Below are 12343 nucleotides of genomic sequence, written 5' to 3'. Positions count from 1 at the left end.
CAGTTTTGCTTAAGGAATTGCATGGCAATAAACCAACAAAGTCAATCAAACATTCAGGAACTTAAAAAATACTTCAAATTATAATTAGCCGGATTTTTCTTTCTTGTAGTTTACAACATGAACTGAAGCCATAATTCACATTCATTTGTTAAAATCATTATTTCCCGCCTTTTGGTAAGAAAGATACATGCATGCGCACAGAGTTTTTATTGCTTGGAAGTAGTTTTTTTAATTTAAACCGGCTTTCCTTTGCTTTCATATAATCTGTTCAGTAAAAATTAAAATTATTAATAGCAAATAAGACCTATGTTCTTTAAATAACAGCTATTATACAAACCTTCGACATTTAGACGATTTAATCGTACATAACATTCACGAATGTTATATTTCATCAATAATGTATTTTCCAGGGCGGTTTGGTATTCTGAATTTTGCAAAGATATTTATTAGATTAAAAAAAAAAAACAGTTAATGTATGTCATTTACAAAAGTGGCATAATACAAACCAGCGGCACTTAGACGATTTAATTGTACATGACATTGGCGAATTTTAATTAATTGCTTCATTTTAATATTCAAAATAATCATGCAAAATTTATTGCCAGACCGGATAATAATAATTTATTGCATTTATAAATACAAATTCGCAAATCTCAAACGAAAAAATTCTCAGTTTATCATCGTTGATCATCGCACCAAATGTCACCAAACGAAATCTGTCACCAAACTGTATTTGATGTTCTCAAATACCAATTTCGCATCGGCTAATACTACTTATCGGTTGCAATACACAAATCACCGCACCAATCGGCATCAACTTTGATGGTCTGAATAATCAATTTTGCTCAACGAATTGCATGGCAAACTTGATGCATACAATAAAGAAAAATACGTCAATCGAACTAACCGGAACAATCAGAAACAATCAATATTCTTGCCGACGTACGTGAATAATTTTTTTTTTTAAATGAACTAAAATGAATAACCAAAATGACCTTTCATTTATGAAAGACTTAAAAGATAAGTTTTTCAGGAATGAGATTTATGTGAGTAATTTTCCGGTATTTTTTTTGGTTGAATTTTATTTTTGTTGCATTCAACAACATATTAATATATCTACAACAATATTATTTTCAGTCTTATATATCAGACGTGTTAATTGCTGTAAATCCATACAAAACTATTCATGAATTATATACGGTTGATGCAATTAATATGTTTAAGGATAAAGATGTTTCTAATGAAATATTGCCGGCTCATTTGTTTGTGATTGGTAGGTAATCTGAAATAAATCAATTTTATCGCTCCACTTATTCACTATAATCTAATATAGCCAATGAGGTTAAGAAAAACAAGAGCACACCACAATCAATAATTGTTTCTGGAGAATCGGGTTCGGGTAAAACTGAAACGTCAAAATGTTTATTGAAATTCTTCTCTGGATCGGAACAAACACAAGAAATGATTAATGCAAATATTTTATTAGAATCATTCGGCAATTCGCGAACAACAGAAAATGAAAACAGTTCTCGCTTTATAAAAACTATACAGGTAATATTTCTTTTCAATTCAAACAGATATTCAATATCAAACAGATATCAAATATGATATTTTTTTCACCGGATCTGTCTTATTATCTTTCAGTTGAAATTGGACTCACTCAGTATTGCTAGCATTAAACTCTGTACATTTTCTTTGGAAAGTTCTCGAGTTTGTCCGGGAACCTTTGATACATTTCATATTTTTTACTATTTGGCATATGGAGCTACAAGCGAATGGAAGAAGAAACTTAATTTAGAACATTGTTCTTTTCCTGTAAGTTTGTCTACAATTTATTGGATTTCATTTTTAAATTATTCAATTCTAATTTTACTTTTATTAGATCTTGACAAGGCACGATACCAATCAAAATTTGAGAAACTTTGAAACTATTGACGGAACATTATACAAATTGGGAGTATCAGAAAATGAGAAAAAAAATATATATGTAAATCTCTCGGTCATTTTACATTTGAGTAATGTAAAATTCGAAGAATTTGAAACCGGAGCACGAATTACAGAATTTTCCAAAAAAAACGTCATCATCGCAGCAAATTTAATGAATATAGCCGTTCAGGATTTAGAAGAAGCTATTCTTTTCCGTTCAACAAAATTTCCAGACTCAATTATTATGTAAGATTTTGTTAGAATTCTCTATCCGGTGGGAAACTTCTTATTTATTTCTTTCAGAACACGCTTGAATGTGTTTGCTGCATCTAGAGCAAGAGATACTATCTCAAAAGCTATTTACGATGACCTGTTCAAATCAATAGTCTTTTATATTAATCGAGCATTTGAAAACAATCATCAATCTGATCAAAGTCCGAATATTAACATCCTCGATATTGCCGGCTTTGGTATAAATAACCATATACAAATTCGTCTTGAATACATTCCAGAATTCACGTTATTTTCGTTTACTGTCATTTTTTTTTAAACACAGAATGCTTCAATTCATTAGGCAATCGTTTCGAGCAATTCTGTATTAATTATTCTAACGAAAAAATTCAAAACTTTTGTACACAACGACTCATTTGTGATGAGATAAATTGGTATAAAGAAGAATCTATCAACGTTCCTGAAATTTCATTTCCAGGTAACGACATGGTTCTTGGTAAGTACTCTGTCACCATCAGTCACCATGTATAAAAGTCGAAAATGAAACAATTATTTTTTATTATAGATATGCTTGAGAATAAGAAATTTGGAATTTTTTCACTACTGGATGAAGAATGTCGAATGCCAAATCCACAAACAGAATCTTTCATACAAAAAGTAGTATCCAGATACAAAAATTTTAGTGTTTTTTCTTTATTATGTAGTACAAAGCAGGATTTTGTTATTCGTCATTTTGGACAGAATGTCACTTATACACCGGTTAATATTTCACTTCAAACTATATATACTTAATATTTTAATTAAATGACTTATGGTTTTTTTGTAGGAAAATTTCATTGAACACAACGCTGAAGTGCATTCTAAGTATTTGTGTAATTTACTTGTAAAAATCCTAAAACCGGCAGCTTCTGCACCTCAACATATGTACAAATTTTCCAATGCGGTTAATGACAAAAAGAAAACATATTCCGGGACGTTTATAATGGAACTTGAATCACTAATTTCTGAATTAAAACCAACGGTAAATAACAGTTACATTTTATATGTCTTCATTTAATCTCCAAAAATTCATTGCAGCGGCCGTATTTTATTCGTTGTGTTAAACCAAACCGAAAAACAATGCCAGATATTTTTGATGACACCATTGTTTTTAATCAACTACAGTCATCAGGAATGTTGGCTTATAACCAACTGATTCAACTCGGTTTTCCAATCAAAATTATGATCTTGGATCTCTTTGAAAAACTTAAGTCGTACCTTCGATCACATCATATTTTAATGGGAGAAAAAAAATGCTGTCTAATTTTCTTACTGTCGATTGGTTTTTTATTCAAGGATTTTAAATTTGGAAATAAAGAAATTCATTGTCGCCCGGGAAATTCTCATAAAATTAAATTGATGAATGTGAGCTTCGAACAGTCGAACAATCAAATTTTAGTCAAATTTACAAAACAGTACATTACTTTTGTACGACGTAAATTATGGATAGTTATTCGATTTATTAGTATGTGTTCTTCTTTTCTGAACCATTTATTATTTAAAAGTTCTAACATTGATTTTTTATTTTGATTGCGATAATTTTCAGTGATGTTATTAAACCGAAAGAATCGCAACCGAAATCTACAAATATGCAATACGTCAGGCCAAACAGAAATAATTTGTGAAAAAATAACAAATACGGAGATCACACAAAATCTTTGCGATACGTTACCAACACAAGCAACAAAAAATAAACCAATAAAGACAGCATATGAAAAAATGCCTCAATTATCAATTCGATTTGATGGCATACAACATTTACCGGACTATGATCAGCATGATGGCGCAAAAAGAGGATTCAGGTGTAAACTTGATGGGTGTGGCAAGCAAACAATAGTATATTGTGTAAAGTGTAAAGTGCACCTATGCTTCATACCTGGCAAAAGCGAACGTCAACGAAACTGTTTTAAAAAGTTTCATATACTTGAAGAAAATTAGATATCAATTTGATTCTATCTGTTGTGTAAAACAAATTTTATTATATGATTGGCCGGAATTTAGCAAAATATAAAGTTCAAAATTAAATTTATATTATGGCCTGAATACAATTTATTAAAAATGACCGATTAACTTATAAAAAACTCCAAATTAATGTGCCGGCTTTTCCTCTCTTGTAGTTTTGTTGCCACTGTTTTTGTGGTGGTGTTATATTAAGTACAATATCATATATGATATGCTCTCAGATAAGAATAAAAATAAATTTATTGTCTACTAACATTTTTCGTATCTGTCTACATCTATCAAGATATCAATCTTTGATAATTGGTTTAATTCTAAGGTAATGGAAAAGATCTGGGTGTTTTGTTTGATTGGCATTGCTTGGAAGTTGACATTGTGGTATATCAGTACCGGAGCATTTTTTTCTAGTTGACCTTGTTACGACTTGTCCGGATTGTTGCGTTTTATCAGCATTTAATTTGTTTCTATTTATCATTGGCTGTTTCGCCGTTTTTCCAGCCCGATTGCCTGAAAAAATACCGAAAAATACAAGCTTTAATTGGTTTGAAATCTCGTGACTAGCAGTAACTAGTTGAACATTTCAGTATTTTTGCATTACATTCAATATTTTTCGATTGCTTATCTATAGATTTTACAATTTTGTGTTGAACTCGATTTTCGATCAATTCAACATTATGCGTATGAAACCGGAGAAAACAGTTTCTTGATGTATTCAAACATAAATGCACCTTGCACTTTTTACAAAAAACGTGTGTGCGGTTTTGACACCTTTTAATTTTACACAAAGATCGTGAAGAATTCCCATCGTACACTGCCCAGTGATCTTTCCCATCAAATCGTTCCATGACTCGGTCTTGAAAATTAATAAAACTCATTTCAAAAAAATAAATTAATTTATAGAAATTTGTGCAAATAGTATATTTTAAATATCTCAACCATACTTTTTCCATAAATGATCCGGATTATAAATGAACCAAAATGAACCTAATTGTTTACCGTGTTTGCAAAATTGTAAAAAGTGTATCAAATACGATATCACAATTGTCAACAGTGACAGTGACAGTGACAGTGCCATCTATTGAATAAATTACACTACTTTTCTTTAAAATATATTATAAATGACATCAACTGTGTTTGATGTTTCTAATTATCAATTTTGCATCGGCAAACACTATACATTCATACCGGTACAATAAACAAACAAACGTCAACGAACAATCCAAAACAATCAATGTTATTGCCGGCGTATTTATTATTGTTGTTCTTGTGTGTTCGAAATATTAAATAAGTTTTTCTAAAATTAATTGACAAATATATAAGAATAATCCAAAAATTAACAGAACTGTCGAGCCCGGTCGATTGCAATGAATAATAATAGCATTTTAGAGGTGAAAGTATTCCGGCCAACTGTAGCTGAATTTGATGACCCATCAAGTTTCATGAAAAAAATCGAACGAGATCCGGTATGTCAAGCAACTGGCTTAGCAAAGGTAAGTAGATATTTTGCAAAATAAATTCCCGGATTGTGTTTAAATCACAGATTGATATTATGGGTAGTATTCATTCGATATAACCAAAACAAAAACTCTAAACCGCACAAATGAAAAAATATTAATAGAATCTTGATTCTCTTGATATGTGGTCTTTTGTATCGGCACTACAGAAGTTGTAATTTAAGTGAACTTTAATACTGTGTGATTTATTCAGTTGTGTAAAAATTTCTCTACAACAAAAAAAATTGTACAGCGCCGCAGCTGAGAACTATGCATTTTATATGTTTCTGTTGTTTAAATGAAACACTGTAAACTTTTTCTGTCCCGGCTAACTGCGGCTAACACAATGAAAAACGGGCAACAAAACACACAGAGTGTGCGATTGTAAATATTGTGTGTTTGTGATCATAAAAGTCAGTTGGAATATGAGCAAAGATTAAATAACACATTTAGATTGTGTCCGGGGATAGTGTATGGCCGATCTATTTGTTGATCAAATGGACAAAGATTGAAAATTTTACTGCAAAAATATTTATTCAGAGCTGTCAACGAACGTCCGAACGGTGGATGCTAAAATAGGATCCAAAGAAAAATTTCAAAACAAAAATTTCATATTTTTTCATGTTATATCGAGTGGGAACTATCCGTTTTTGATAATCAAAAAAAAAAAAAAATCAATCCACTCTACTGTCTTTGATTCTCAACTACTTATTCATAAAAGTATGTATTTCGTTTTAGATAATTCCACCAGTACTTCGAAAGCACACACCTATCATAATTCCGGACGATTTTAGATTGAATTCCTGTATTTTACAAACTACTAAGATTCTTAATGAAACTGGTGTGACTCATTTGTTATTTCAAAAGAAACGTGCAATGACATTGGGTCAATTCAAAGATCTGGCGAAAAACTTTGAACATTCTGAAATGTCTCTTGCTCAACGAGAGACAAATATTTTGCAGAATTTGTGTAATATAACGAAAAAGCGAACACCGGTACCAATTTATGCTATTGATAATGTAATATCGCGCTTTCCGGAAAATTATCCTAATTGGAATTTGGATAAGTTTCAAGGGGGATCTATACTAACTGAAACAGAAATGCCCGGTATAAATAAGTCTTTTTCAAATTATGGTATGTTTGGCACATTTTTTGGAATGCACGCTGAAGACAGCAATATGGCTTCTATCAATATGCTCCACGAAGGCGCACCCAAAACATGGTATGGTATTCCGGCCACAATGAAAATAAAACTCGAAGAGTTGTGGAAGACAGAGATATTCAATGAAACCGGTTGTGATCTTTTTATTAAACACAAAGCATTGATGTATCACCCAAAAGTATTACGCGATAATGGCATAGATTTTTGTAAGGTAATGACTATTTTTTGTTGTGTATCTATCTCTCTTTATATTCCATAAATATATCTTTTTATGAAAGGTTGATCAATTCGAAGGTGAAATGATTGTTACATTATATGGGGTACTACATCAAGGATTTAATCATGGTTTCAACTGTTCTGAGGCTATAAACTGGGCTTCACCGGAATGGAAAAAATACTATGATAAAACTACATTGTGTTCATGCCGGTATATAAGCACTGTTTGTTTTCAAATTTGAAAAAAAAAAAAATGAAAATACCTATTTGACTTAATTCCGATTATTTATTATACATAATCTAGGCCATATGGAAAAAAATTGCACGCACTTCATGAACTTCTTGGAAAATTCCTCGAGAATGTGAGTTTGGAACCATCGAATTTGGTCGAGACCGAAACTTCTCCAGCTAGCCATAGCCATTGTCCAGTTGTCGATGATAAGCCATCAAGGTCTTTATGTAAAAATAAAAATTGTTCCGGATTGACAAATGTTTATTGCGAAATATGTAATTTACATTTATGCTTGACAAGAACGAGAAATTGTTTCAATGATTTCCACAGTCGCAAATTTCCATCAAATGATTTCCATTTGCCTATGTATTCTGAAGAAAAATTTCGGTCACGATGTCATTTTGAATGCAATATTCCAAGCAATTTGACATATATAATTTGTTCAAAGTGTAATATCCATCTGTGTTTTAATCATAACCGGAATTGTTTTCAGTCTTATCATTTGCTAAAGAACCTCTGAGTGAGACGTTTATATAACTCAAATGTGGATTTAAATGCGAGTGAGAGAGGCAAACACATAAAAGGCTCACTTGTTATACAAACTACTTTAGGAGAGACCGGATAATAATTATAGTTAAGTTATTCAAAAATAATGCCGTTGTTAATAGATTTTTTTTTATCAGTAATCAAGAATTGGAGGAGAAGAATAGTATTTTTCATCACTGCACAATTCATCATATTTAAAGAGCTCATATTAATGAGCAGTTGGAAAATTAATTTGTGAAATTTATATTATTTACATGAAAGGAGAGAAGCAATAATTTTTCATTTACACTCTCAAAAAAATGCTTGATAAAAATCACATTCTATTACATTATATTTATTTAATTAAAATATTTTCAAAAAACCACCAAGGCGAAGGAACGCTGTTCGGTGCAGTTATTTATTTATTAAAATTAAAATCAGAAAATAAAATAATCAAAAATACATTTGTTTGAGCAATGCGTTCAGTGATTTCATCGATATTATTGTTATTCTTTGCATTGTAGTTTAAATTATTGACACATTTGGTGATTCAATTGGAGCCGGTCTTTAACGAAGTGGTTTTGAATGGTTTACAAGATTGATACCACAACTTCAACATTCAAGCAATGCCAATGTAACACAACACCTAGATCTTTTCCATTACTTTAGAATTAAACCAATTATCAAAGATTAATATCTTGATAGATGTAGACAGATACGAAAAATGTTAGTAGACAATAAATTTATTTTTATTCTTATCTGAGAGCATATCATATATGATATTGTACTTAATATCACACCACCACAAAAACAGTGGCAACAAGTTGAAAACTACAAGAGAGAGAAAAAGCCGGCACATTATAATTTGGATTTCATAGATATCGCTTTGCATTGTTGTTTGGATTATTTACACATTTGGTGATTCAATTGGAGCCGGTCTATAATGAAGTGGTGTTGAATGGTTTACACGATTGATGGTTGTTTTCTTTTTGAATAATTTGATCTCAAAGTTGTTGGTTCAGTTGTTCATGATGAACGTCGATTTAAATAAATAAATTTTCAAGCAAGATTTACATTACCTTAAAAATAGCTGTAATTTGCTGCAAAATCAAAAAATAAAAGTCGACACACAGTTTTGTTGTACTTAATTTTCAATTTTAATACATAGTCTGTTTTTGTTTTTTCGGTTGCTTAAGGCAAGTTGTATGTTGTAGTTTTATTTCGTCTATTCTTTACATGATTTTTTGGCCTCTTCTTAAAAGCTATGTGTTCATAAGTATAAGTATAAGATTCCGGTGATTTTTATGACATGTTTGTGATAAATCGTAAGAAAATGCGAATAGTAAAAAAATAATGAAAAAAAAAAATATAGAAAATTGAGCAGAATGTTTTTTCATTTAAATAAGTGTTGCTACCGGCTGATTTGATTTTTTTTTTTGTGATTCAATAATTTTTTTGGTTGAAAAAAAATTACTTTTTCATTTGGTTGGTAAAGAAATTTCCGGATAATGTCTGGCAAACAATTGTTCATTCCAAAATTTCGGATTTTGGGAATTTATAAAATTAACATTTCTACAATAGCCAAATCCAAGTGTTAATTTATTTTCATTTTTGCCGGGTAGTGTATCTAATTCAAAAATTTTATTGAAATTTGTTGTGCTTGGCACAACTATATAGCCTTGGTGTGGCTCCAGAGTTTGTACATACGTGTGTATGATTTCAAACTCACTAAAAATTTCCCGGATTATATCTTTGAATTCGGCATTTAATGGTTTTTCTCCCATATGCCAAATATCATGAATGGCAATAGTCACTTCGTAAATTTTGCTAGTTGGTATTTCTATTAATGTAGGAGAATGTGCCAAAAATTCCACCACTGAAGTGATAAAATTGTTGTCAGAAACATCAAATCGTAAATTGCGGATCGTTTTTTCAATGATATTTTCAATTTTCACAGTTATACGGTTAAAATATACTTTTAATTCTTCATCCATATCAATTATTGGAATATTAAGAAGACTAATTATGGCCGGCGATAATTTCGTGATATTTTGTGCGTAAAAATATGATTCTGATGCATTTTGTCGTACATTTTTTCGTTCATAACAATAAAAATTACCGGTATTTTCTTGAACAGAAGACTTTAAATTAATGTTAAGTTTTTGATTGGTTTTGTAATCAAACCATTTTCCATCATTTTCGTCTCTGTATGCAATTTTATGTCGTAGACCGGCCGCAATGCAAAATCTAATTAAATCCGGGTTATTTGCGTTTTTATTTATATCCTTATCAATTACATTTGAGAAATGAAATTTGAGAAACTTTTTTAGATCATCATAGAATGATCGATTTTTATTCAAAAGATCCGAATTTATTTGCATTTGTTCATGGACTTTGGCTATATTGTACTTTAGGCAATGTTGAAAGATGGTCAAATCAATGAAATGATCTGATTCACCTTTACCATTTTTATTGTTTAAAAATCCGGCTATTTGTTTGGAGGTTTCAATTTTTCTCGATTCTTTCGATCGACCGGTTTCTTGGTAAATACAAGAATCATTTTGTGCGCTTAGTGTATACATGACCGGATCTATACATTTAAATGCAATGCCATAGATTAATGAAATTACAACCGGGACTTCAGCATTTATGTCAATTATTTTTCTACCCAAACGTGTGAGAGTAGGTTCCTGATCTGATTCTGTGTAATTCACCGCTCGCAACAAGTGCAGTTGTTTTAATGCCATATAAATTTCGTTGGCATTTGGTGGGTTTATTAAATTGCTTATAAAATTAACCGGCTTCTTGGTAAAGTCCATGACTTTGAGGCAGTAAGATAACAAACTTTGATTTTCCGGGATTTTATGTTCGCACATAGCATTATACCGTTCTTCGGTATATGCACGATAAACTAGACCATCTGATACTCTACCAGCACGGCCAGCTCGCTGATTGGCCGAGCTTTGTGAAATCATGTTTAATTGAACGTTAAATGCATCAATCTTTGGAATATATTTTATGGATTTTTCGTATCCACTGTCTATGACAAACTTTAAATTTGGCAGAGTAATTGACGTCTCTGCGATATTTGTTGATAAATAAATTAGCCGGTTTTTAGAGATCGAAGTAATTTCGTTTACATCTTTTCTTCCATTACAAAGTTTACGATGCAAACGTCGGATTTCTAAAGAATAGTTTTTACTTAGCTTGTGTGCCTTAATATGTTCTTCGCACATATTTATTTCATCCATGCCCGGTAAAAATATGAGAATATCTTCTTGTTCGTTTGTAGAAGACTGAATAAATTGAAACATTTTGTTCACAATTTCATTGTATGGAATTATGGATTTCAATTCAATATTAAATGATTCATCAACATCTTCATCATTATCGTTTTGATGAGATGATGATGGCGATGCATATTGTATTGTCAATTTTTGAGCTTGACCGGGAATATTAATAATATTTGGCGTGTAGCCATATTTTATGAAGTATGAATGAAATTTTTCGGTATTTAGTGTTGCCGACATAACAACTAATTTAATTTCCGGGTAATGTCTTAAAATATTCGTTAAAATTAATATACACGAATCGGAATCGATGTTTCCTTCGTGCGCTTCGTCTATAACTATATGTGAGATGGGAACACGTTTTTGGCTGGCTACTAATGACTTAAGTATCAAAATCAATACTCCAGACGTTAGAAATACTAAATTGGTCCGATCTGTGGTCGCGTTTTCTTTGTGTATATGTGAACCAATAACGAAACCACCAGCATAGTTATTTGAGAGTGTTTGGGCAGCTTTTTGTGCGGAAATTCTTTTTGGCTCACCAATTAATATTAAACCGGCTTTTCTTTGTTGATTCATTTTTTCGAGTAATGCATGTGGAACTAGTATCGTCTTTCCACAGCCGGTACCACCAATTAATATCGTGATTTTATTTTTATCGATAGAATGAAGGATGTTATCAATGGAAAAGTATGCCGGCAAATTTCTTAACATTTTTGAAATTTCTGACAATTTCTCTTGCGTGAAATTATCCGGAAATATTTGATGTTTTGGCCTTGGTGGCGGATATTTTTGTCCGGTTATGTATTGTGGCAATGAAATGGTGAAATTATCAATATCTTCGAAATTATCAACCGGTAGCGTATCATTTTCAATGTTATTTACAATTTTTCCAACTAAATCTATATTGGTAACATATTTATAGTAGGCCGGGAATTTTTCGTTTTTTTTATCTTCAACTGTATCATCAAGCATGTCTACATCGTCATTATTACTACTTAAACTACTACTATCTATATATATGACCGATTCAATTGTGAGAATTTCGTCTTCCCAACATAAATTTAAATGATCGGAATCACTTTTTGATAACATGATTGTGTTATTTTTGCCGGGCAGTATGTCTGATAATCCATAAACTCTGCACTCTTTATTTTCGAATCTAATAACTAGCTCTTTGTTCCAAAACAACACCGGAACGATTGCGAACCCGGAATCAATTTTTAAGCCACTAGGGCACTGAATATTTGTTACTTCTATACGATCCAT

General features: G+C 31.2%; 3 protein-coding genes across 3 annotated transcripts; 2 read left to right on the top strand and 1 right to left on the bottom strand.

The window, feature by feature from the left end:
- Nucleotides 1-977: 977 nt before the first annotated feature.
- On the top strand, nt 978-3821 carry LOC116342263 (myosin heavy chain 95F-like). The gene is made up of 11 exons (XM_031769771.1): nt 978-1046; nt 1138-1273; nt 1334-1551; nt 1645-1815; nt 1883-2172; nt 2230-2396; nt 2483-2653; nt 2723-2814; nt 2984-3178; nt 3235-3410; nt 3743-3821. The coding sequence occupies exons 1-11, from the start codon at nt 978-980 to the stop codon at nt 3819-3821; spliced, it is 1764 nt and encodes a 587-aa protein (XP_031625631.1).
- Nucleotides 3822-5519: 1698 nt separating this feature from the next.
- On the top strand, nt 5520-8478 carry LOC116342261 (lysine-specific demethylase 4D-like). The gene is made up of 5 exons (XM_031769770.1): nt 5520-5645; nt 6387-7022; nt 7090-7238; nt 7332-7478; nt 8454-8478. Exons 1-5 carry the CDS (start codon nt 5520-5522, stop codon nt 8476-8478), a joined length of 1083 nt encoding a protein of 360 aa, XP_031625630.1.
- Nucleotides 8479-9262: 784 nt separating this feature from the next.
- On the bottom strand, nt 9263-12343 carry LOC116342260 (probable pre-mRNA-splicing factor ATP-dependent RNA helicase DEAH4). Its single transcript, XM_031769769.1, has 3 exons — nt 11162-12343; nt 10951-11080; nt 9263-10863 (listed from the first exon to the last, which is right to left on the bottom strand). The coding sequence occupies exons 1-3, from the start codon at nt 12341-12343 to the stop codon at nt 9263-9265; spliced, it is 2913 nt and encodes a 970-aa protein (XP_031625629.1).

Source organism: Contarinia nasturtii, unplaced genomic scaffold (assembly GCF_009176525.2).
Source record: "Contarinia nasturtii isolate CC-2019 unplaced genomic scaffold, AAFC_CNas_1.1 Cnas_scaffold_849, whole genome shotgun sequence".
Classification (NCBI taxonomy): Eukaryota; Metazoa; Arthropoda; class Insecta; order Diptera; family Cecidomyiidae; genus Contarinia; species Contarinia nasturtii.
Note: the sequence above shows the minus strand (reverse complement) of the source record. Positions and strands in the feature narration are given on the sequence as shown.

Coding starts and splice junctions, on each gene's coding strand:
- LOC116342263 (XM_031769771.1), top strand. CDS start 978: ATGAATAACCAAAATGACCTTTCATTTATGAAAGACTTAAAAGATAAG. Junction 1,274..1,333: donor GGCTCATTTGTTTGTGATTG/GTAGGTAATCTG, acceptor AATCTAATATAG/CCAATGAGGTTAAGAAAAAC. Junction 2,397..2,482: donor CCTCGATATTGCCGGCTTTG/GTATAAATAACC, acceptor TTTTAAACACAG/AATGCTTCAATTCATTAGGC.
- LOC116342261 (XM_031769770.1), top strand. CDS start 5,520: ATGAATAATAATAGCATTTTAGAGGTGAAAGTATTCCGGCCAACTGTA. Junction 7,023..7,089: donor ATGGCATAGATTTTTGTAAG/GTAATGACTATT, acceptor TTTTTATGAAAG/GTTGATCAATTCGAAGGTGA. Junction 7,239..7,331: donor ACTACATTGTGTTCATGCCG/GTATATAAGCAC, acceptor TACATAATCTAG/GCCATATGGAAAAAAATTGC.
- LOC116342260 (XM_031769769.1), bottom strand. CDS start 12,343: ATGGATCGTATAGAAGTAACAAATATTCAGTGCCCTAGTGGCTTAAAA. Junction 11,081..11,161: donor AAAACGATAATGATGAAGAT/GTTGATGAATCA, acceptor CAATTTATTCAG/TCTTCTACAAACGAACAAGA. Junction 10,864..10,950: donor AGAAATCCGACGTTTGCATC/GTAAACTTTGTA, acceptor CAAATATCGCAG/AGACGTCAATTACTCTGCCA.